The sequence below is a fragment of the Pelophylax lessonae genome (genome assembly GCF_965119305.1).
Source record: "Pelophylax lessonae genome assembly, chromosome: 2".
Lineage (NCBI taxonomy): Eukaryota > Metazoa > Chordata > Amphibia > Anura > Ranidae > Pelophylax > Pelophylax lessonae.
This window is the reverse complement of record NC_138769.1, coordinates 716,568,671-716,594,093: the sequence shown is the minus strand read 5'-3', so window position 1 is coordinate 716,594,093 and position 25,423 is coordinate 716,568,671. Positions and strand designations below refer to the sequence as shown.

At 45.6% G+C, this 25,423-nt stretch overlaps 1 protein-coding gene across 2 annotated transcripts in view; it reads left to right on the top strand.

The window, feature by feature from the left end:
* Window positions 1–22,550, top strand: part of NARS2 (asparaginyl-tRNA synthetase 2, mitochondrial) — a 178,679-nt gene extending 156,129 nt beyond the window's left edge. Inside the window, exons 12-14 of one of the 2 annotated variants that reach the window (XM_082245292.1) lie at window positions 4,251–4,348; window positions 11,574–11,600; window positions 21,963–22,550. In XM_082245292.1, coding sequence (XP_082101418.1) covers window positions 4,251–4,348; window positions 11,574–11,600; window positions 21,963–22,107 — 270 coding nt within the window. In that variant the 3' untranslated portion in view covers window positions 22,108–22,550. The remainder of the gene's footprint in view (window positions 1–4,250; window positions 4,349–11,573; window positions 11,601–21,962) is intronic. The other variant, XM_082245293.1, reaches the window with a different exon arrangement.
* The last annotated feature ends 2,873 nt before the right edge of the window (window positions 22,551–25,423 follow it).

The following is a 25,423-nucleotide window of genomic DNA, read 5'->3' as shown; positions in this document are numbered from 1 at the left end:
TGTGCGATTTTCTTTTATTTTTGAAAAAAAGAGCGACAATTTAAAAAAAAAAAAAAAAACAATATTTTTCACATTCTGCTATATAACATTCCCCCAAAAAATGCACAAATCAAAATTTTAACATTTTAGACCAATTTGTTTTTTGCTACATATTTTTGGTAAAAAAAAAATCACAATAAGCGTATTTTGATTGGTTTGCGCAAAAGTTATCGCGTTTACTAACTACAGGAAAGATTTATGTCATTTTTATTGTTTTGTTTTTTTTTTTTACTAGTAATGGCGGCGATCTGCGATTTTTTTTTTTTTTTTGCGGGACTGCGACATTGCGGCGGACAGATCGGACCCCTAACTGACATTTTTGACACTTTTGGGGGGACCAGTGACATTACTACAGTAATCAGTGCTAAAAATATGCACTGTTACTGTAATAATGACACTGGCAGGGAAGGTGCTAACACTGTTGGTGATCAAGTTGCTAAATGTGTGCCTCATGCTTACTGATGTGTGGGGGGAGGGGGTTGTGTGACACAGATCGCAGGTTCAGCTATGATCTGTCCCTGCCTGTCACATAGGAGATTTGCTCGCTTTGTTTACACAAGCAGGTGGATTTCCTCATTCTTTCCCCGACGATCGGGGAGGAGAGACAGCGATCGCCGCCTCTCCTCCCCTGGCCCGACTCCCGCTGTATCTAAACACAGCGGAAGCGAGCCTCCAGCGGCGTGTGCGCGCCGCCGAGAGAGGGGGAAATCTGGTGACGTAGGTCTACGTCGCCAGACCCAGGGCTGCTGCATTGCTGCAGTAGCAGCAACATGAGCAGTCCTAAAGTGGTTAAAGGGGCACTCCACCCAACAGCGAGGGGTGCCTGCTGACAGCTCTGACACTGCAAGGTTCTGGATGTCCCCACTACCCTTACAGTATATAACAGACTGAGTGGGACCCCCTTCATACTGGCTGACCTGGGAACTCACACACAGCCCTAAAGAATTATTAAAAATAGGAAAGAAAGTTATTTAACCCCCTACATGCCTAAGCCTTTTTCTAACATTTGTTGCCTACAAGTTAAAGCGGAGTTCCGCAGAGTCCCCCCCCCCCCCCCAAAAATGAAAAGTCAGCATCTACACACACTGTACACATACTGTAGCTGCTGACTTTTAATATTAGGACACTTACCGGTCCTGGAGTCCAGCGATGTCCGCACCGCAGCCGATGTTTTCATCAGCTGTCGGGTGCTGCCGCCGCCATTGCCAGTATGGGAATCCGGCAGTGAAGCCTTGCGGCTTCATGGGCGGGTCCCTACTGCGCATGCGCGAAGCACACTGCGCATTTGGATTGGCTCAGCAACGGCGGGAGGACGAGGGGGCCAAACTTCCAAGGGACGGCACCTTATCCCGGAAGTGGGGAAGGATACCTGTCAAAAACAGGTACCCGTTTCCCCCCCCCCCCCTCCCCCCTGATGCCAAATGTGTCACCGGAGGGGAGGAGGAAGCAAATGAGCTGAAGTTCCACTTTTGGATGGAACTCGGCTTTAACCAGTTCTGGACCGGAAGGGATTTTCCCCCTTAATGACCAGGCCATTTTTTTTTTTGCGATTCAGCACTGCGTTATGTTAACGAAAAATTGTGACACTTTATCCAAAATAAAATTGATGTTCTTTTAGAGCTTTCTTTTGGTGGTATTTGATTTGCGCTATAAACAAAAAAAGAGCGACAATTCTGAAAAAATATATATATATATATATATATATATATATATACATAGTATATATATTATTACTTTCTGCTATAGAACATTTCCCCAAAATAAATTAAAAAATTTAATTTTTTCATCCTTTTAGTCCAATTTGTTTTCTGTTACATATTTTTGGTAAAAAAAAATCGCAATAAGCGTATTTTGATTGGTTTGCCCAAAGGTTATCGCGTCTACAATCTAGGGGAAAGATTTGTCATTTTTTTTTACTAATAATGGCGGCGATCTGTGATTTTTAGCAGGACTGCGACATTGCGGCGGACAGATCGGACCCCTAACTGACATTTTTGACACTTTTGGGGGGACCAGTGACATTACTACAGTAATCAGTGCTAAAAATATGCACTGCCAAATGTAATAATGACACTGGCAGGGAAGGGGTTAACCTAGTGGGTGATCAAAGGGTTAAATGTGAGCCTAGGGGGTGTTTTCTAACTATGGGGGGAGGGACTTGTGAAATGACCATAGAGATATGTGATCCTATATAGAAGGATCACAGGAGCTCTGTGATCATTTCAGAGAGAAGAACGGTCAGCTGTGTTTACAATGGCTGACTGTTCTTCTCTCTCAGGGGGAAATAATCGCAGGTGGTCAGGGGCAATCGCGGCTGCCGCCCCCATGCATCGGCATCCCCGCTGCCTAGTGGGGGCGCCCCCCAGCGCCACACGCGCGACCTATGTAGTACTACGTAGGTTCGCACAGCAGAGCCAGCCTGCCGCAGTAAAACTGCGGCGGGCGGTCGGCAAGTGGGTAGAATCTGTATTTTTTGCTAGAACCCTCAAACATTCTATATATTTTTTGAGACCCTAGAGCAGGGGTGTCAGACTCAATTTAGTTGCGGGCCGCATCATCACAGGGCCAGTTCTATCTGTAGCCCACCACTATCAGAAGTCAAGGACCCCCACTCTCCCTTACTTCACACTGAATCCCCTTTACCATGTGCTGCTGCTGGGAAGAAGCTGGAGGCAGAGCTGGGAAGCAGCAACTGCAGATTCTGGAGGAGGGCTGGAGTCAGCTGCCGAAGTCTGCTGAATGCTGAGATCAGTGGAGGCGGAGAGGAGGGGATGCTGCGGCTGCACAGAGAGGTCCAGGATCTGTAGTAGGAGTTGTGTCCTCCTCTCTGCTGCCAACTGCTGAGTTTTGGGGTGGTCCTCTCTGCAGCTACAGGGGGAAGCACAGGATCTGGCAGAGGAGTTCTATCATCTCTGCTGCCGTATGCTGAGACAAGGTGGGGGCAGAGATGAGGGAGATGCAGCAGCTGCAGGAGAGAGAGGTGCAAGGGCTACATAAATTGGCTTGGTGGGCCGGATTGGGCCTGTGGGCCTTGTGTTTGACACCTGTGCCCTAGAGAATAAAATGGTGATCGTTGCCATTTTTGTGGAAGAAAATACACCCCATCCCACCCCAGAATTGATTCATGCTGATAGCAGAGGAAAGAAGCAGCAGAGAGAAATGACACTCAGTGCTCTGGATTGAGCCAAGTACACACTATAGAGGGATATGCTTTGTTTATATTTCATGTCTGAGGTTTGCAGCTAACAACAATCTCTTGCACCCAAGGGTGATGTAATGGTGGTGGATGTATCACAGGTCCTTTAATAGTTCCAATGGAAACGCAGGCTTTGCTGCCCTCGTTGGGGGAGAAAGCCCACTGAAAACAATGTAAAACAAAGAAGAGAGTGAGAACCAGCCTTGTGCATTACCCAAGTGCGATCTTTTTAACAATAAGTAAAAAAAAGTATAATCACAAACAAATTAATGATAAAAGCATATCGGGGTCCATAGTAAACACAAAGCAACCCAGTCACTGAGACTGTATCCAGCAAGCCGGAAGACCTTCCAGATGAATGACGTGTTTCGAGGGGAGATCCCCCTCTTCCTCAGGCTCTGTTACTTTTTTATCATTGATTGTGTTTGTGATTATTCTACTTTTTATTTGATATTAAAAAGCATATCGGGGTCTATAGTAAACACAAAGCTACCAAGTGACCGAGACTAAATCCAGCAAGCCGGAAGGCCTTCCAGATGACTGACGTGTTTCGAAGGGAGATCCCCTCTTCCTCAGGCTCTGATACTTTTTTTATCATTGATTTGTTTCTGATTATTCTACTTTTTGCTTGATATTAAAGATACCACTTGGGTAATGCACAAGACTGGTGCTCCCTCTTTGTTTTGAGGTTTACAACCACTCGGTCACGCACGCATACGTAAAGGATGATTGCACCACACGTGAGCTATTGCCGCGAACGTCAGAGCGAGTGCAATATTTCTAGCACCAGACCTACTCTACTCTAAACTGATAACCTGTAAAGGCTTTTAAAGCGTCGCCTATGGAGATTTTTAAATACCGTAGTTTGGCGCCATTTTGCGAGCATGCGCAATTTTAAAGTGTGGCATGTTGGGTATCTATTTCATTTAACACTTTAAGTCATGTCTAGTAGGATGTAAAGTGTTGGTGTCTTGAGTCCTTTCTTTCTTACTCTATAAGGTTCTCTGTTCTCCAGGTGTCTGCAGTGGATCTGCTGGTTCCGGGGATCGGGGAGCTGTTTGGGGGAAGTCTGAGAGAGGAGAGACTTCCCATACTGCAGTCACGTCTTGACAGGTAAGTGAGCTTCAGAATACTGGGGGATGATGTATACAGACCCGGCCTTCTGTGATATTCTCACCATTCTTTGTGAGGATCCAATACCAGGTCATGTGACACCCAAGGTGTAGATTTCCTCTCCACTTCCTGTTCTGATACTAATCTCCTGCCCAGGAAGTTAAAGGGTAACTAAAGGCAAAACTTTTTTTTTGTTCATTTTGGATAGAGTAAGGGTGGATTACAAGTAGGGTTGTACCAATACCGCTACCTGTGCCGATACTAAGCGATACTAACCGATACTTTCAGGCTCAGTTCTTCCAGCTGTCAGCGGGATTCCCCCTCTGGTAAGACTGCTCACATGAGGCAAGGCCCCCCTTAAAGGGTAACTCCACTTTTGCAGTGGGTAAAAAAATGGCAAATAAAAATAATATAGCGCAGACAATCGCTGCACAAATCATATTGTAATTGAATGTCATTAAAAATTCCCTTTCCTTTTCAATCTGCAGCTGTTGTAATTTTCTATAATATGCATAATGACAACCTGAAGGTGTTCTGATTGTGTACAGAAACCCCCCCCCCCCCCCTCCTCCCCCCATATACAGTGGGTACGGAAAGTATTCAGACCCCCTTAAATTTTTCACTCTTTGTTATATTGCAGCCATTTGCTAAAATCATTTAAGTTCATTCTTCTTCCTCATGAATGTACACATAGCACCCCATACTGACAGAAAAACACAGAATTGTTGACATTGTTGCAGATTTATTAAAAAAGAAAAACTGAAATATCACATGGTCCTAAGTATTCAGACCCTTTGCTGTGACACTCATATATTTAACTCAGGTGCTTTCCATTTCTTCTGATCATCCTTGAGATGGTTCTACACCTTCATTTGAGTCCAGCTGTGTTTGATTATACTGATTGGACTTGATTAGGAAAGCCACACACCTGTCTATATAAGACCTTCCAGATCACAATGCATGTTAGAGCAAATGAGAATCATGAGGTCAAAGGAACTGCCTGAAGAGCTCAGAGACAGAATTGTGGCAAGGCACAGATCTGGCCAAGGTTACAAAAAGATTTCTGCTGCACTTAAGGTTCCTAAGAGCACAGTGGCCTCCATAATCCTCAAATGGAAGACGTTTGGGAGGACCAGAACCCTTCCTAGAGCTGGCCGTCCGGCCAAACTGAGCTATCGGGGGAGAAGAGCCTTGGTGAGAGAGGTAAAGAAGAACCCAAAGATCACTGTGGCTGAGCTCCAGAGATGCAGTCAGGAGATGGGAGAAAGTTGTAGAAAGTCAACCATCACTGCAGCCCTCCACCAGTCGGGGCTTTATGGCAGAGTGGCCCGACGGAAGCCTCTCCTCAGTGTAAGACACATGAAAGCCCGCATGGAGTTTGCTAAAAAAACACCTGAAGGACTCCAAGATGGTGAGAAATAAGATTCTCTGGTCTGATGAGACCAAAATAGAACTTTTTGGCCTTAATTCTAAGCGGTATGTGTGGAGAAAACCAGGCACTGCTCATCACCTGTCCAGTACAGTCCCAACAGTGAAGCATGGTGGTGGCAGCATCATGCTGTGGGGGTGTTTTTCAGCTGCAGGGACAGGACGACTGGTTGCAATCGAGGGAAAGATGAATGCGGCCAAGTACAGGGATATCCTGGACAAAAGCCTTCTCCAGAGTGCTCTGGACCTCAGACTGGGCCGAAGGTTTACCTTCCAACAAGACAATGACCCTAAGCACACAGCTAAAATAACGAAGGAGTGGCTTCACAACAACTCCGTGACTGTTCTTGAATGGCCCAGCCAGAGCCCTGACTTAAACCCAATTGAGCATCTCTGGAGAGACCTAAAAATGGCTGTCCACCAACGTTTACCATCCAACCTGACAGAACTGGAGAGGATCTGCAAGGAGGAATGGCAGAGGATCCCCAAATCCAGGTGTGAAAGACTTGTTGCATCTTTCCCAAAAAGACTCCTGGCTGTATTAGATCAAAAGGGGGCTTCTACTAAATACTGAGCAAAGGGTCTGAATACTTAGGACCATGTGATATTTCAGTTTTTCTTTTTTAATAAATCTGCAACAATGTCAACAATTCTGTGTTTTTCTGTCAGTATGGGGTGCTATGTGTACATTCATGAGGAAGAAGAATGAACCTAAATGATTTTAGCAAATGGCTGCAATATAACAAAGAGTGAAAAATTTAAGGGGGTCTGAATACTTTCCGTACCCACTGTATGTAATTTCCTGCTCGTGTGATTGGCTCACTGATACAAATCAGATTTTGGGCATCCCCTGCAACAAAAATGTCATTTTTGGTTAAATACTTCCAAAGGGATGAAGACCTGTATTAGGTTACAGCGTTGCATGACTGCACAATTGGCATTTAAAGTAATGCAGTGCCGTATGGCAACAAATTACCTGAATTACCTGGTCATTAAGGGGGAATATCCTTGCGGTCCAGAAGTGGTTAATACAGTGCTGTATCACAAAATATGGCCTGGTCATGAACGGGGGTAAATCTTCCGGAGGTCAAGTGGCTAATGGGTGCCCTGAATGAGACAAAACAACAAAAACTAAAAAAAGCGCAAAAATATACGCTTTTATAAAATGATAGCTACATAGTAGTTGAGGTTGAATAAAGACAATAGTCCATCCAGTTCAACCTGTGTAGGTGTGAATGTGTCAATCATTTCCCATATCCCTGTGTGTTGTGTTTTTAAAGTCTTTTAAAAATACCAATACTCCGCACTGACACCACCAATTGTGGAAGAGAGTTCCACATCCTTATCAACGACATGGAAACACACAGTACTGCCCGGCAAATGTGACCCATTTCAAGCGGATGGGGCCATGCCACAGCCACGTGGTGGTGCAGCCTTTTAGGGGGTTAAAGTAGGTGCAAGGAGGCGTCCACACCCGTCAAACATCCTCTGTTAAGCGATTAACCACAGATTGCTCCTCAGAGGGCTAATGAATGTGTAAACCAGGCCTTACCCTTGGCTCACAATGTCAAATGACAAATCTTCCCCCTAAATTTCACATCTCTATGGCTCTGATTCCAGACACACGTTTTCTCATAAAGTGTCCCTGGAAGTGTGCAGAGCCCCGTCAGCTGGTCCCCTAATGGAATCCTCCTGCATGGCGCACACAGCGCATGTGACGCCCATCAGCTGCCTCTGATTTGGGAAGCTAATAAAACGTATATTAAATGAATGGAACCAGAGATAAATATAGCACAGAAGCCACTTCATGGCAGCGCAGTCTTCCTGCAGATGGGAAGAAGCGTCCAGCCAGATGTATGCCGAGGATCAGAATGTGTCCGTCTGTATGGGGGCCTCTTCACACTTGTGCTGTCTAAAGGGAACCTGTTGGGTTTAAAAAAATTTCCAATAAATAGAGTTTACATATGGACACTGTCATTGAGCAGGTCCCCGGGGGTCCTCTACTCCTGGGCCATAATGTGTCCAGGAACTCCCTCCTTCTAGTGCAAGCATCCTCAAGCTACGGCCCCCCAGCTGTTGCAGAACTACACATCCAATGAGGCATTGTAAAACTCTGACATTCACAGACCTGACTAGGCATGATGGGAATTGTAGTTCCTGGAGGGCCATAGTTTGAAGACCCTTGATGTAGATCATCCCTTGTCCCTGACCCCTCTACCCTCCTCCGAGGTACCATTCCTTGGTTCCACCCCCTACCCATCTCTTAGTACCGCCCCTTTTACAGAATACAGGGCTAAGTAACATTTTGTGGTGCTAAGAAATTTGTATGGCATTTGTTAATAACAAAAAAAGCAGTAAAATAGATCGCCCCACCCAGCAACAATAGATCCCGCCCCACATACCCAGCAACAATAGATCCCCCACCAACATTAGACCCCTCGCAAAAAAGAGAAAAAAAACACCAGCAACAATAGATCCACCCCCAGCAACAATAGATCCCGTCCCACAAACCTAGCAACAATAGGACCCCTCGCAACAATATACCCCCCAGCAACAATAGATCCCCCACCAACAATAGACCCCTTGCTAAAAAAAAAAAACAACCACCCAGCAACAACAGATCCACCCCTGCTATCCCAGCAACAATAGATCCCGCCCCACCAACCTAGCAACAATAGAACCCCTCAACCTCCCCAACAAAGGACCCCTCACAACAAAATACCCTCTAGCAACAATAGATCCCCCACCAACAACAGACCCCTCTGAAAAGAAAATAAAACAACCCAACAACAATAGATCCCCCTGAGGAAGACACGTGATCCCTGTGTCGTCACCCGTAGGGGAGGGGCAAGGACGGACGGAGCGATAAACTATTGTCTAGGTGAGGCTGTCAGCTATCGGCACACGCTGTGGAGACCGGCGGCGCTGTGCAGTCTCTCCCACTATACCCCCACGATTTCCACCATTTACTTGATGCTATTGTCCAAGTGCATGTGTTGCACCTACAAATGTGAGTGCGATTTATCCACCTTTATTTAATAAAAGCTGATTGTTTAAGGATTTCATACACTATTGCAAGTCTTTTTGTCTGCATATATACTGCATTGATTGACGCTGCAACTCCTGTGAATGAGAGGAGCCCTGAAGGATATGGATGGATGATCTTTTTGGGATAACAATCTATGCGCTCTGTTTAAGGATTTGAGGTGAGCACCCATTCACAAGGGGGTGCACGGCTGGCTGTCCACTGTGACCCGCCGCTCGGGAAACCTCAAATACGTTCGGCTATTCCCGGAAAGAGCCGAACGTGTACGGCTTTTACCGAGCAGCGGCGCATGCGCAGTGACATGTTGGCGCCGGGTGGCGCCATTTTTAAATCTAAGGCAACTGATCGGAACTCCGCCTCCCGTCTCCCCAGCACATACGAATTCAGAACGGTGGCTACTGAAACTATCGACCGTACAACGGCCCTCACACCGCACCATTATCGGGGGTGACCCCCCAACACCTGGCCTCCGACACCAAGGAGCTCCCCCAGTCAGTGCCCGCCCCCAGCCCCAACGGCTGTCCTGTGGCACATGCGCAGTAGCGCATTTCCACGGACACAGGGAATGTGGACGCAGGGACACATGGGTTTTATTAATATAGATTATATTTACTACTTTATTGGCACTTTAATATTATGTCACATGTAAATATTTTGGGTTTTTAATAATTTAAGCACAAATTAATTCATTTAATAATTTTTTATTTGCGCAACACTATATATTTATTTCAATTAAGCACACTATTATGAGAAGTGGAGTGTCTGCAACAAATAACTGATCGATTTAGAGCCTCAGGGTCGCTCGCAGGACTTATTCCTTAAACAATAGATCCCGCCAAACCAAACCAACAAAAGACCTCTCAAAAATCAACTACCCAGCAACAATAGATCCAGCCCCTTGCAAAAAAAACAGCAACCCAGCCACAGTAGATTGAGTCCCATCAACCCAGCAACAATTGATCCCGCCCCACCAACCCAGCAACAATTGATCCCGCCCCACGAACCCAGCAACAGTAGCTCCCCACCAACAAAAGACTCCTTGAAACAAAATACCCCCCAGCAACAATAAATCCCCCCACCAACAATAGACCCCTGGCAAAAAAACAACAATCCAGCAACAATAGATCCCGCCCAACGAACCCAGCAACAGTAGCCCCCCACCAACAAAAGACCCCTCGCAACAAAATACCCCCCAGCAACAATGGATCCCCCCACCAACAATAGACCCCTCTCAAAAAAACAACAATCCAACAACAATAGATCCCGCCTCACCAACAGCAACCCAGCCACAGTAGATTGAGTCCCATCAACCCAGCAACAATTGATCCCGCCCCACCAACCCAGCAACAATTGATCCCGCCCCACGAACCCAGCAACAGTAGCTCCCCACCAACAAAAGACTCCTTGAAACAAAATACCCCCCAGCAACAATAAATCCCCCCACCAACAATAGACCCCTGGCAAAAAAACAACAATCCAGCAACAATAGATCCCGCCCAACGAACCCAGCAACAGTAGCCCCCCACCAACAAAAGACCCCTCGCAACAAAATACCCCCCAGCAACAATAGATCCCCCACCAACAATAGACCCCTCTCAAAAAAACAACAATCCAACGACAATAGATCCCGCCTCACCAACCCAGCAGCAATAGATCCCGCCCCACCAACCCAGCAACAGTAGCTCCCCACCAACAAAAGACTCCTTGAAACAAAATACCCCCCAGAAACAATAAATCCCCCCACCAACAATAGACCCCTTGCAAAAAAACAACAATCCAGCAACAATAGATCCCACCCCACTCAATCCAGCAACAGTACATCCAGGCAAATGATGTCCTACATCCCAGAAGCCTTCAGGAATAGAGGAGGGGTTTTCTCAGCTAAGCACACCCTCCTGCGTGCATATAAGAAAATTTCTCCTCTAAATTGGGATTTTAAGGGCAATTATTCACATAAAATAAAAAGTTATACATTTATTTGAAAAAGTTACTTAAAAATTACAAAATCACATAGATGATAAAACCGATACAATAACACAAATTTGATCACAATCAAGGGCACACATGTGCCTAGAATAACTTGAAAGAGACCCAGTAAGTCTCAAAATGGAGGGAATGTCCAACGCGTTTCGAATATCATATGAACTTGCACTTCAATTCTTCTTCATGTAAAAATACTGTCCCACCTCTGTAATAGGAGATCACATTTATATTTGTCACATATATATCCTCATATCTTGGATCCCCCCAAGAAACACACACACAAAGCTACATTGCCACCAACCACATAACATAAGTATCCATTGGCAGTGTAGAAGGAAAGATCCCCTCGGTTCTGCCACATGTTCAGAGGATCTAAGAAGTCCAATTCTGCCAGAGAGAGTAAAAGAAGAGGGATACGACCCCCAAAATCTGAGATGCTCTTTTTTTTGCACCCTCCTGCATGCATGCCTCAACTAGGGGCAGATGGATTCCAGGAATCAAATGCTACATGAATCATTTGCCCTTATTCAAGATGGTCACAGCAAGAAATGCTAGGGGAGTGTTTTTCAAAGTGGTTTCTCAACAAAATAAAGCATGGATGGATGGATGGATGGATGGGGGAGTTTGCTTTGAATATTACAAATGAATTGAACCGTGTTTTTAGTTTATTTGAAGTGACCGGTGAGTACAGATGTCCATTTCTGATGGATTTCTGGTAGTTTCTATGAAAAGTTTTTTTGATCTTTATTATAATTTTTTTTATTATAGGTTGGGACTGACAGACACGTACCAGTGGTAAGTAGAAATGACAAACCACAAATCTTTTTTTTTTTTTTTAGTAAACACTACAAAGCGCTATGTGCAAACTACAGGAGCCTGTAGTGACCAATCAGAATTCACTTCACAATTGTTGACCTAAACAATGTTTGTAGATGATTGTATCCACTTTTTACAAACCTTTTTCTTTCCACTTGCCGACTGCCGCATGACTATTTACGTCGGCAGTTAGCCCCTCACAGGCAAAGCGACGTAGGGCTCGCTAGCCTGTAAGGGTTTTGGGAGCGAGCGCGCTCCCGCTCAGGCACGGACCCCCCCGCGCGTGTGCCCGGCGGACCCGATGTCCGCCGGTCACTCGCGATCGTCTGTTACAGCGGGAGAAAGGCAGGCGGCTAATGTAAACAAAGCCGCCTGTCATTCTCCCTGTGTAAGAATGGAGATCACACGGTTCTACTATGTAGGACCGTTGATCACTGTTCCTACACATCAAGCCACAGCCAATCACAGTTAGAAACACGCCCCTAGGGACACACTTAACCACTTGCCGACCGCCGCACGACTATCTACGTCGGCGGTCAGCCCCTCACAGGCAAACTGACGTAGGTCTACGTCGCTTGCCTGTGAGGGTCTAGGGAGCGAGCGCAGGCCCCCGAAGGCGCGCTCCAGCGTGGTCACGGACCCCCCCGCGCGTGTGACCGGCGGACCCGATGTCCGCCGGCCACTCTGCGATCGGCGGGGGAGAGGGAGAAAGTCAGGCAGCTTGTGTAAACAAGCCACCTGTCATTCTCCCCTGTGTATGAGAGATGATCATACGGTTCTACTATGTAGAACCGTTGATCACTCTGCATACAGCTGAAGCCACAGCCAATCACAGTAGAAAGCACGCCCCTAGGACACACACAGCCCCTCCCTCTCAAATAAAGTTAACCCCTTCACTACCAGTGTAATTTTACAGTAACAGTGCATATATATAGCACTGATTACTGTAGAAATGTCACTGGTAACCCCAAAGTGTCAAAAATGTCAGTCAAGGGTCCGATCTGTCCGCCGCAATGTCGCAGTACCGCAAAAAAAATCGCAGATCGCCGCCATTACGCGTTAAAAAAAAAAAAACAACAAAAATGACAAAAATCTTTCCCTTTGTTAGTAAACGCGATAACTTTTGCGCAAACCAATCAAAATACGCTTTTTGCGATTTTTTTTTTTTTTTTTTTTTTTTTACCAAACATATGTAGCATAAAACAAATTGGCCGAAAATGTTAAAAAATTTTGATTTTTACATTTTTTTTGGGGGGAATTTCATATAAAAAAAATGTGAAAAATATTGCTATTTTTGCAAAATTTACGCTCTTTTTTTGTTTATAGCGCATGATCAAAAAATCGCACAGGTGATCAAATACCGCCAAAAGAAAGCTCTGTTTGTGGGAAAAAAAGGACGCCAAATTCGTTTAGGTACAGCGTCGCACGACCGCGCAATTGTCCGTTAAAATCACGCAGTGCCGAATCGCAAAATACCCCCTGGTCGTTTAGCAGCCAAATCCTCCGGGGCTTAAGTGGTTAACCCCTCCCTCTCAAAAACAAGTTAACCCCTTCACTGCCAGTGTCATTTTTACAGTAACAGTGCATATATATAGCACTGATTACTGCAGTAATGTCACTGGTAACCCCAAAAGTGTCAAAAATGTCAGTCAAGGGTCCGATCTGTCCGCCGCAATGTTGCAGTCCCGCAAAAAAATCGCAGATCGCCGCCATTACACGTTAAAAAAAAAAAAAAAAATGACAAAAATCTTTCCCTTTGTTAGTACCGTGTTTCCCCGAAAATAAGCCCGGGTCTTATATTAATTTTGGCACCAAAAGACACAGTAGGGCTTATTTTCGGGGTAGGTCTTATAATGTTCTGTCCCTCTCTTCCCTCCCTGCGTGCCAAGAATCCAGTGTGAACGTAGTGTATATAAAATCCTAGGTGCACTTTATTAGTGTTTTTTATATATGTCCAGTGTGTGTTTTTGTAATACATCACTGCTGTGTCTCCCACTCTCTCCTGTTTTTCTACTCTCATACCGTGGCTGTCAGAGGGGGATCTCAGCCCCTCCCCTCTGCGGTTTACACAGAAGCGCAGGGCAGATTAGATTACAATAGTGTGAAAAACCTTCTTCATCGCCGCTCCGGGCTCAGCTGATCTGCCTCCCTCTTCTCCCCCACTGACAGCTGGGGGTCACGGAAGGGCCGATGTATCGAAGGTATTTCCCACAATTCTAATCGAATACCGGCGCTTCTGTGTAAACTGCAGAGGGGAGGGGCTGAGATCCCCTGACAGCTATGGTATGAGAGGAGAAAGACAGAATCAGCTGAGAGCAGAGCGGCGATGCAAGGAATGCATTTCACAGTATTATATTACAAAAACACACATTGGACATTATTTAAAACACTAATAAAGTGCATCCTAGGATTTTTCATACACTAAACTAGGGCTTATTTTCAGGGTAGGGCTTGTATTGCAGCCCTCCCCAAAAATAGCACTAGGTCTTACTTTCAGGGTAGGTCTTACTTTCGGGGAAACACGGTAAACACAATAACTTTTGCGCAAACCGATCAAAATACGCTTTTTGCGATTTTTTTTTTTTTTTTTTTTACCAAACATATGGTAAAAAAATGTGAAAACTATTGTTATTTTTGCAAAATTGACGCTCTTTTTTTGTTTATAGCGCATGATCAAAAAATCGCACAGGTGATCAAATACCACCAAAAGAAAGCTCTGTTTGTGGGAAAAAAGGATGCCAAATTTGTTTAGGTACAGCGTCGCACGACCGCGCAATTGTCCGTTAAAGTCACGCAGTGCCGAATCGCAAAATAGGCCCTGGTCAGGAAGGGGGGTAAAATCTTCTGGGGCTTAAGTGGTTAATTTTATATGTATGTTGAAGGGTGGCAGCCAAGTTTTCACATTCAATATACATGGGAGTAAGGTATTGTTAGGATCCTAAAAGACTCAGGGCACTCCTGGGCACCTAATCTGGAATGTTGGGGCTTTTGGGTTTCTTGCCCTCCATGTCATCCGTTATCTTTTCCTCACCTTTCTCTTTGCTGTCTTCTGTCTTTTTAGGCCCCTTTCACGCAGGCGGGACCGTTCAGATCCGGCTGTCAGTTTTTTTGGCAGATCTGAACGGATGCCCCATGCATCTCTATGGGGCATCGGATGTCAGTGGAGACATGTCCGTGAAATCTGGACGGACGGAAACCCTATTTTCCATCCGTCCAGCGGATCGGATGATCCGATTCCCCCATAGAGAACAACGGGGACCTGACAGCTCTGTCTCTGCACACAGCGCGGAGGCGCAGCTGCCATCCGCCTGCTCAGCGGGGGATCTGCGGATCGATCCCCCGCTGAGATAAACGAAGTCCGCCGACGGACCGGATTGTGTGACAGTCTGTTTTTTCCCCGTTTGTCTATTCCCTTAGAATTGAGCCATTGGTGCTTTGGCCTTTGTCTGGCCTAGGAACCTCTGTCAGGAGACAGGTCACTCTGAAAGGACCTCACAAGACCACTTCTTCCACCACAACATACATATGTTGGCTATGTAAGCCATACGGATATAAATTGATACGTGGGAGTGTCTCAGTTTTATCTCATTTAGATCACATCTGAAAAAAAGAAAAATATACGTTTTTAAAAGAAGTTTTTAAAATGGAACTAAACTCTCAAAAATATCGACCTTCACCTTCCAGGTGGTTAGATCCTCACCAGCTGCTGCTATCTTCTGGCTACTTCCAGATGCCAGGTTCTCCACCTCTTGATAGGTGGTGAAGTCATCCCACACATGTGCATGGGCGTCAGTCATTCTGGCGCAGCCGAAGCATGCTGAGAATGTGCGCATGCGCAGCTCAGTGCATGTTTAGTAGAAGACTGTGAGCAGGCAGGTACGTGTGAGTGAGAATATACATAGCATGTCTCTTTTGCAGGAAAGATCTGCCCGCTCGCTATCTTTTTTTAAATTAGGTTCTTCCTTAACCACTTTACCACCGGAGGATTTTGCTGTCTTACGTCCAGGCCACTTTTTGCGATTCGGCGCTGTGCGACTTTAACTGACAATTGCGCGGTCGTGTGACGCTGTACCCAAATGAAATTTACGTACTTTTTTCCCCACAAATAGAGCTTTCTTTTGGTGGTATTTGATCACCTGTGCGATTTTTACTTTTTGCGCTATAAACAAAAAAAAGCGTAAATTTTGAAAAAATAACTATTTTTCACATTTTTTTTATATGAAATCCCCCCCCCCCCCAAAAAAAATGTAAAAATCAAAATATTTTTAAATTTTTGGCCAATTTGTTTTCTGCTACATGTTTGGTAAAAAAATCACAATAAGCGTATTTTGATTGGTTTGCGCAAGTTATTGTGTTTACTAAGGGAAAGATTTCTGTCATTTTTGGTGGGTTTTTTTTTTTTAACGAGTAATGGCGGCAATCTGCGATTTTTTTTTTTTTTTTTGCGGGACTGCGACATTGCGGCGGACAGATCGGACCCTTGACTGACATTTTTGACACTTTTGGGGGCACCAGTGACATTACTGCAGTAATCAGTGCTATACATATGCACTGTTACTGTAAAAATGACACTGGCAGAGAAGGGGTTAATTTTATTGGAGAGGGAGGGGTTAATGTATGCCTGGTGCTTACTAACGTGTGTGGGGGGAGGTGACTGAGTGACACAGGGACAGATCACATGTTCAGCTATGCTGAACCCTGCAATCTGTCACTGTCTGTCACTTAGGAGATCCGCCCGCTCTGTTTACACAAGCGGGCGGATCTCCAGAGTCGATTCCCCGACGATCGGGGAAGAGCAGCGGCGATCGCCGCCGCTCCTCCCCTGGCCCGACTCCCGCTGTGACTGAAAACAGCAGGAGCGAGCCTCCGGCGGCGCGCGAGCGCCGCCCACAAGGGGAGGAGTCCAGCGACGTAAGTCTACGTCGCTGGACGGAATCGAGCCACTTTGCCGCACTACAGTCACAGTGACTGGTCGGCAAGTGGTTAAACAGTCAGAACTGTCATCTTATCAACATGACAACTGGGGAAAAAAAGGAATAAAAAGAAATTAAAATTGAAAACAAGACGAAGTAGAAATTGGACATGGGACACGTGCCGGGGGCTATCAACGCTCTTGCATGGGAGTCAGTGTCATGTTGTGTCTGCCCACGTATTGTAGTTGGAGGAGGAGGCATAGCCAAGCAAGTTATGTGAACCTAGCGTATTAAAAGCTATTTTATTTTTTAATTTGTGGATAAAGAAGGGAAATAATAAAACCCCAGAAATTTCCCTTTACTTCCTGTCCCAGAGACACAGCAGGGAACAAATAGAAATCTCTCCAAAGTGGTGGGAAATACCCTCTTAGACAGGTGGCACAGCGCCAGTGTCCTTGTTAGAAGAGTTCTCATCTAACTTTGTGACAGCAGGAACATTTTGGATTTCCCGTCACTTTTTGTGTTGGTGACAAATAGTAGGTTGATTCTCCCCAGCGGGACTTGAATAAAAGCCTGAACTTCCAAACTTTCCTGTGTGAGCAGCACAGTGGCCAAAGTGGGTAGCACTTCCGCCTAGCAGCACTAAGGTCGTTAGTTTGAATCCCAACCACGGCACTACCTGAATGGTGTATGCATATTCTCCCTGTGCCTGTGTTGGTTTCCTCCAGGTACGCTGGTTTCCTCCCACACTCCAAAGACATGCTAGTAAGCTAAGTTAATTGTCCCCTGTCTAAATTGGCCCTAGTATGTGTATGTATGAATGTGAGTTAGGCTGGCCGTACATTTATACAATATTCTTATTCAATTTTCTTTAGATTTACCTTTAACCACTTAAGCCCCGGAAGATTTTACCCCCTTCCTGACCAGGGGGTTTTTTGCGTTTTTTTTTTTTTTTTTACTGCGTGACTTTAACGGACAATTGCGCGGTCGTGCGATGCTGTACCTAAATGAATTTCACGTCCTTTTTTTCCCACAAACAGAGCTTTCTTTTGGTGGTATTTGATCACCTGTGCGATTTTTTGATCATGCGCTATAAACAAAAAAAGAGCGTAAATTTTGCAAAAATAACAATATTTTTCAAATTTTTTATATGAAATTCCCCAAAAAAAATGTAAAAATCAAAATTTTTTAACATTTTCGGCCAATTTGTTTTATGCTACATATGTTTGGTAAAAAAAAATCGCAAAAAGTGCATTTTGATTGGTTTTCGTAAAAGTTATCGCGTTTACTAACAAAGGGAAAGATTTTTGTCATTTTTTGTGTTTTTTTTTTAACGAGTAATGGCGGCGATCTGTGTTTTTTTTTTTTTTTTGCGGGACTGCAACATTGCGGCGGACAGATCGGACCCTTGACTGACATTTTTGACACTTTTGGGGTTACCAGTGACATTACTGCAGTAATCAGTGCTATACATATGCACTGTTACTGTAAAAATGACACTGGCAGGGAAGGGGTTAACTATATTGGACAGGGAGGGGTTAAGTGTGTCCTAGGGGCATGATTCTAACTGTGCAGGGACAGGTCTCCTAGTGTAAAAACAGAGATCAACGGTTCTACATAGTAGAACCGTCTGATCTCCATTTTTACACAGGGGAGAATGACAGGCGGCTTGTTTACATAAGCCGCCCGCCTTTCTCCCGCTCTATCGGCGACCGATGTCTGCCGGTCACACGCGCGGACTCCTCAGTGAACGAGCCGGGGCGGGCGCGCGCTCGCCTGCTATTCGCTCACAAGCCGGTCACAGGCTAGTGAAGTATATATACGTCACTTTGCCTGGCCGGGGCTGACCGCCGCAGTATATCTACTTGCGGCGGTCGGCAAGCGGTTAAAAAATAATTATACTCTCCACTAACACCACCAGTTGTGGAAGAGCGTTTCCACATCCTTACCAACCTGACAGTGAAACCCCCCCCCCCCCCTAGTTTAAGGTTAAACCACTTCTCCAATCTCATTGTGTAGTCCCGTGTCCTCTTATACTCCCTGAGATTATAAAGTTTTCTTCCTACGCTGGGATCACCATTGAGGTACAGTAAAACCTTGGATTGCGAGCATAATTCGTTCCGGAAACATGCTTGTAATCCAAAGCACTCTTATATCAAAGCAAATTTCCCCATAAGAAATAATGGAAACTCAGATGATTCGTTCCACAACCATTTATTCATAAGTGCTTCAGTTTATAGTCCATATAAAAAGATTATAGCATTGCGATAGGTTATATAACCATAAAATGTCCATCCACAAATAGCCGCTTCCACAAGGGGATAAGAAGCAAAATCCAGTAGGAGCTACAGAGTATCAAAGAGAAGAAAGGCGCCTCTAAGTGTAGCAATATGGTTCCATTTAATGAAGGTACAACATTTAGCAACTCACATGGTTGATGAATAAAACAGGCACTTCTAAGTATGCAGGCATCCAGGGTAAAGCTGTCCACATGGACTATCTTCTGCACCGCCGGCTGCCAGTCTGTAATCCTGACCGGGAAGACCACCCTGCAGTAAAGGGATCTAAAAGCGAGGGGCAGCATGGAAGGGATGACGTAGATGGCGGTGCAGAGGATGGTCCTATGTGGACAGCTTTAGCCTGGATGCCTGCATACTTAGATCTGCATGTTCCAATCATCAACCATGTGAGTTGCTAAATGTTGTACCTTCATTAAATGTAACCATATTGCTACACTTAGAGGCGCCTCTCTTCTCTTTTATACTCAGCTGTGACTTGAAGCTACTTGTATATCAAGACATCGCTTGTAAACCAAGTCAAAATTTATTTGAAAATTTTGCTTGTCTTGCAAAGCGCTCTTAAACCAAGTTACTCTCAAACCAAGGTTTTACTGTATTTGTATATCACTATCCTTTCTCCTCTCAAGTGTCTCTTCTCCAGGGAGAAGAAATTTAGTGCTCGTCGTCGTTCCTCGTAATTGAGGTCCTCCAGCCAGTTTATTTATTTAGTTGCCCTTCTCTGGACTCCCTCCAGTTTCAGCACATCCTTTCTGATGACTGGTAGCCAGAACTGGATGGAATACTCTAGATGTGGTTGAACCAGAGTTTTATTAAAGCTGAGTTCCACCCAAAAGTGGAACTTCCGCTCATTTGCTTCCTCCCCCCCTCCGGTGCCACATTTGGCACCTTTCGGGGGGAACGGGTACCTGTTTTTGACACTTCTCGGAGACGGAGCCGCGGCGCTGTCCCTCGGAAGTTTGGCCCCCTCCTCCTTCCCCCACCGCCGAGCCAATCCGAATGCGCAGCGCGCTTCGCTCATGTGCAGTAGGGACCCGCCCGTGAGGCTTCACTGTCGGTTCCCTTACCGGTAATGGCAGCGGAAGCACCCGACAGCCGATGGAAACATCGGCTGGAGTGTGGACATCGCTGGACTCCAGGACAGGTAAGTGTCCTAATATTAAAAGTCAGCAGCTACAGTATGTGTACGGTGTGTGTACAGTATGAGGGGGAGGCTGGAAGACCACTTTAAGTGGCAGGATTATAGTTTTATCTCTGGAGTAAATTCTCTTTTTAATGCAAGCTAAAAGTCTGCTGGCTTTGCTTGCTGCAGCTTGACATTGCATGCCATTGCTCAGTCTGTCTTCTATTAGGACCCCCCAGATCTTTCTCCATCCTGGATTCCCCCAGAGGTCCTCCCCCCTAGTGAGTGACTTGCGTTCATATTTTTAGCCCCCAAGTGTATTATTTTACATTTTTAAACATTAAACCTCATCTGCCATGTAGTTGGCCACCCCATTATTTTATTCAGGTCTTCATGTAAAATTTCTATATCCTGATGTGAAGTTATTGCCCTGCATATTTTTGTGTTGTCCGCAAAAACTGAGATTAAGCTATGTATTCCATCCTCTATATCATTTATAAATAAATTAAATAAAATCGGTCCCAAGACAGAGCCTTGGGGTACCCCACTTACCACTCCAGACCAGTCTGAGTACACGTTATTTATCACCACCCTTTGGACACCGCATCCTCTAACCATGTTTCTATCCATGAAAAAAACCTATGATCCATGTCTACAGTCCTTACAGGCATACCCCGTTTTACGTACACTCACTGTAAGTATACTCGCGAGTACAGACACAGCTTGGTCAGCTTGGCATGGCACTACTCCCGGTTTCTAACATTGGCGTCTATAGGAAATCTTGGTCAGCTTGACATGGCACTGCTGCTGGTTTTAACATTGGCGTTTATGGGAAATCTTGGTCAGCTTGGTAAGACACTGCTCCCTTTGTAACATTGGCGTCTACGGGAAATCTTGGTCAGCTTGACATGGCACTGCTCTCGAACCATAAGTGACAGGGACACCAAACTTAGGGAGCACCAAGAGGGGACCCAGGACTACAACATATCCTATTTTGCTGCCGACCAGCTTGCCTAGGTAATCTACCATGTGATAGTCCTGGGCCCTCTTAACGTGCTCCCCAAGTTTGGTGTCCCTGTCACTTATAGTTCGGGAACAGTGCCATGTCAAGCTGACCAAGATTTCCTATGGAGCTAGTGTATTTACCTGCATTGAGAAGTGAAAAAGGGTATTGCTTCACTTTAAGTACATTTTCGTTTTAAATACATGCTCTGGTCCCATTGTGTACTTAAAAGTGGGGTATGCCTGTATTTTGTAGATTAAGCTTTTGTGGGGAACTGCATCGAATGCTTTTGAAAAATCCACCACATCCACAGGCCTTCCCTTATCAAGATGGCTTTGTGAAGTTATTCTTTAACTTGGGTATAATGGTGCACCAGACATACAAGAATAATTGGAAGATATCGGTTCCAAGGACAACCACTCACAACCACAGGGATTTAAGGTACTTGTGGTCAGTCGGCCGAAACCAAACTGACCCCGTTCTTCAGGGGGACTGCCGAAACAGCCCACCCCAAGTACTAAGTGGAGCTCCCACGAAGGGAGACCCCATGAGAGAGGGCGAACTAAGCCAAAAGGCCATATCCACCCCCTCCCAAGACTCAAGGCTGGGCCCGAGGACCCACACACTCCAGTCGTGCAAAATAAAGAAAACAAAGGTGACAGTGCAGGTGACGGACTCCAAATAAAAAGACAAACAAAACAAAGAAGTAGGGAAGGGGAAGTGGGGAAAGTGCAATGGTGCCATGTGAGGAACCAAGGCAGGCCTTCCAGCCGGAATAAAAAATTCCTCTTACTCACAACCACATCCTTGTTATAAAAAGCATCATAAAAATAAAGAAAGAAGTACCCATAAATTCTGGAGTAGCGGGGAACTCAACCCCATATAGGTTAAGGTTATAGGTAGTTCCCCGCTACTCCAGAATATCTGGGTTCTTCTTTCTTTATTTTTATGGTACACCAGACATAATTTTGTGTTTTTTTTTTTTTTTCTTCCCTCTTTCATTAGGTACCTTGATTTGCGCAGATTCGGTTCTGTTCCACATGGTGGTTTCGGCATGGGATTTGAACGCTACCTGCAGTGCATCCTGGGAGTTGACAATATAAAGGACGTCATACCGTTTCCAAGATATCCCTACTCCTGCCTCTTATGAGGCTTAGCATTGACCAGACCCTGGACATTCCTAACGGACGTGGTTTTGGTGGATGCAAAGGGATAGGGAGATGACATCAGTTACCGAGAGGCTTTCACAGGAAATCAGTGTCTACATGAAAAAATATTAGTTGACCGACTGTTTTTGCTGTTGCACTGGATTCAGGACTTTTTGAGTTACTGACCTTCTACAAATATGTCGATCAGTAGTCCTGACCAGACTTGTCAGACCCGTGGAACTTATGAAGCCAGAGACAAACAGAAGGTCGGTAGTACGGGATGTAATAAATCGGCAAATACTTGAAACCCCATTCGTTTTCCTTACTGCTACCTCTATGCCCTCATTTCTTGGTCCTGGTGTCACTGTCCCATTAAGTGAGGGTGGATCTTCCCACTGAGACTATAGAGTAGTAAAAACCTCACAAAGGTTCTGAATGTTTTGGCTGGATTTGGGCTTTAATGCCCACGTGCCACATCTTCCATGAGCGGCCAAGGTTTCTGGTGCTGGGTGCGTCCTAGACAGCTCTTGATCTCTAGTTATGAATGTAAGGTGGTGGGATTGGCTCCCGATCATGTGACCACTGTGATGGCCAGTCTTGGTGCTCACCAGATTAGGAGGTCAGCTCCGGTACCCTCCCAAGTGTAAAGACCCACCTATAGGGATGCTGGGGCTGGGCAGGAAGAGGTTAAAGTATATCTAAACAAAAAAGTGAATTTATTTTGCAGCTTACCGGTCCTTAGATATGTTGGCTGCCTTTTATTTTCTTTTTTCAGGCTAAGAACATTTTCAATGAGTACAGAAAATTCCTGTTGATCCTGCCATGTCTTTGCCCCTCCCTAAGCTGAACTGAAATCTAAAACCTTGTTATCAGCTTTCCCAGCTATCACCTGTGGACTAAAGAGCACCTGTCTTTTGTGTCATAGAGATGAGAAGAAGGAGAAGTGTTCTAGTTTTCTTGCTGGTAACTTGCTTACTGTTCTAGGGTGACAATGCTGCTTCTCCATAGATACAGTACAGTGAGTGAGTATTGTCGCCCTAGAACAGGAAGTGCGTTAATAGTAGACAACCAGGGGGAAAAAGGGGAAAAATGGCCTTAAAAAAAAAAAAAAAAAGAGAACTGACACAGCCACCATACTTAAGGGTTGGTAAGCTGCAATACATTACATTTTTGTAAATGGGTGTAGATGTGCTTTAAATGGTATCACAATTTGTACAAGTATATAACCCAAGACACAATGTGTTGCCTGATGAAAATATTGTACCATCCAAGATGAAACCGATACAGTTTTGGCTCATTACATTTTTAATATAAGCATATTAATTAAAAAATGTGTGTGTTATTTTGTATTCAGCCACTAGGGGTAGTGTTTCCTTAGAGTACATGCACAGTGCTTGTTGGTATTATTTAGCATTTAGCCACTAGAGGCAGTGTTTCCTTAGAACACACGCACAATGCTTGTTGGTATTATTTAGCATTTATTCACTAGGGGGAGTGTTTCCTTAGAATACATGCACAGTAGGCCTGCTGAATATAATCGCCGAATCGATGCATCGCGATGCGACCCTTCGCGATTCTGCATCGATTCGGGGTGATTGAATAAGCGATTACCTAATGACGTCACTTCCGGGGGTGGGGACAGAAGTGACATGGCGGCGCTGGCCGGGCTTGCGGGATACGGAGCTCCTCCTCGCGGCGCGGGAGAGGAGGAGAGCGGAGCTATCAGTGCTCTCTCTGGCCCCGGGATACACATGGCACGCCCACTTAGCACGCTGCTGCCCGACCGCCCGCTCTGACAGCCCGGCCGCCCGAAGTCGCGGCCTTCCCAGCTCGGTACACTTCTGGTAGCGGTGCGGTTCTCAGCAGACAGCCTGAGTTGACCGCAGGGGAGCGAGGAGGCCCTGCTTTCCGCCTGTACCGTGCGCTGCACTAGTCCGAGCTCCAAATTCCCGACATGAGGCTCATCACCCGGGACCTGTCCGAGCCCTACTCCATACACCTACCGCTACTTCATCCACAACTGGCTGCAGCTCTGCTTCCTGGTAAGTCAGGGCACTACAGGGCCCAGCATTCCTCCTTACCAGGGCCTGCTATAATACAACTAGGGGCACTACAGAGCCCAGCATTCCTCCTTACCAGGGCCTGTTATACTACAACTAGGGGGACTACTACAGACTCTGGAGTCCCCCTAGTTGTTGTATAACAGGCCCTGGTAAGGAGGAATGTTGGGCTCTGTAATGCCCCTAGTTGTAGTACAGTAGGCCCTGGTAAGGAGGAATGCTGGGCTCTGTAGTACCCCTAGTTGTAGTACAGTAGGCCCTGGTAAGGAGGAATGCTGGGCTCTGTAGTCCCCCTAGTTGTAGTATAACAGGCCCTGGTAAGGAGGAATGCTGGGCTCTGTAGCTCTGTACAGAGCCCAGCATTCCTCCTTACCAGAGCCTGTTATACTACAACTAGGGGGACTACAGAGCCCAGCATTCCTCCTTACCAGAGCCTGCTATACTACAACTATGGGGACTACAGAGCCCAGCATTCCTCCTTACCAGGGCCTACGGTACTACAACTAGCATCAGGTAACTCTTCTAACCTGATGTGGCCTGCTCTAAAGGGCACATCAGGATCTATGAGGGGACCTGCTCTACTAAAGGGGGATCTATGGGGGAACCTGCTCTACTAAAGGGGGATCTCTGGGGATGCTGGCCTGCTCTAAAGGGTTTTTCTTGGGTATTCCATAGATCCCCCTTTAGAGCAGGGTCCCCATAGATCCCCCTTTAGAGCTCAGTTCCCCTGGATCCCCTTTAGGGCAGGCCCAGGCTCACCATAGATCCCCCTTTAGAGAAGGGTCCCCATAGATCCGCCTTTAGAGCAGGGTCACCATAGATCCCCCTTTAGAAAAGGGTCCCCATAGTAATTGTGATGCATCGCGGAATCGAATCGTATCGAATTGCGACCCTAATAATTGTAATCGAATCGTGAGGTAAGTGAAGATGCGCAGCCCTAATGCACAGTGCTTGTTGTATTATGTTGCATTCAGCCACTAGGGGCAGTGTTTCTTTAAAATACATGCACAGTGCTTGTAGGTATTATTTTGCATTTAGCCACTAGGGGCAGTGTTTTTCCTTAGTATATATGCACAGTGCTTGTTGGTATTTTTTTTTGCATTCACGTAGTTGGGGCAGTTTCCTTAGAATACATGCACAGTGCTTGTTGGTATTTTGCATTAATTCACTAGAGGCAGTGTTTCCTTAGAATACATGCACAGTGCTTGTTGGTATTTTTTTTTGCCTTCACGTAGTTGGGGCAGTTTCCTTAGAATAC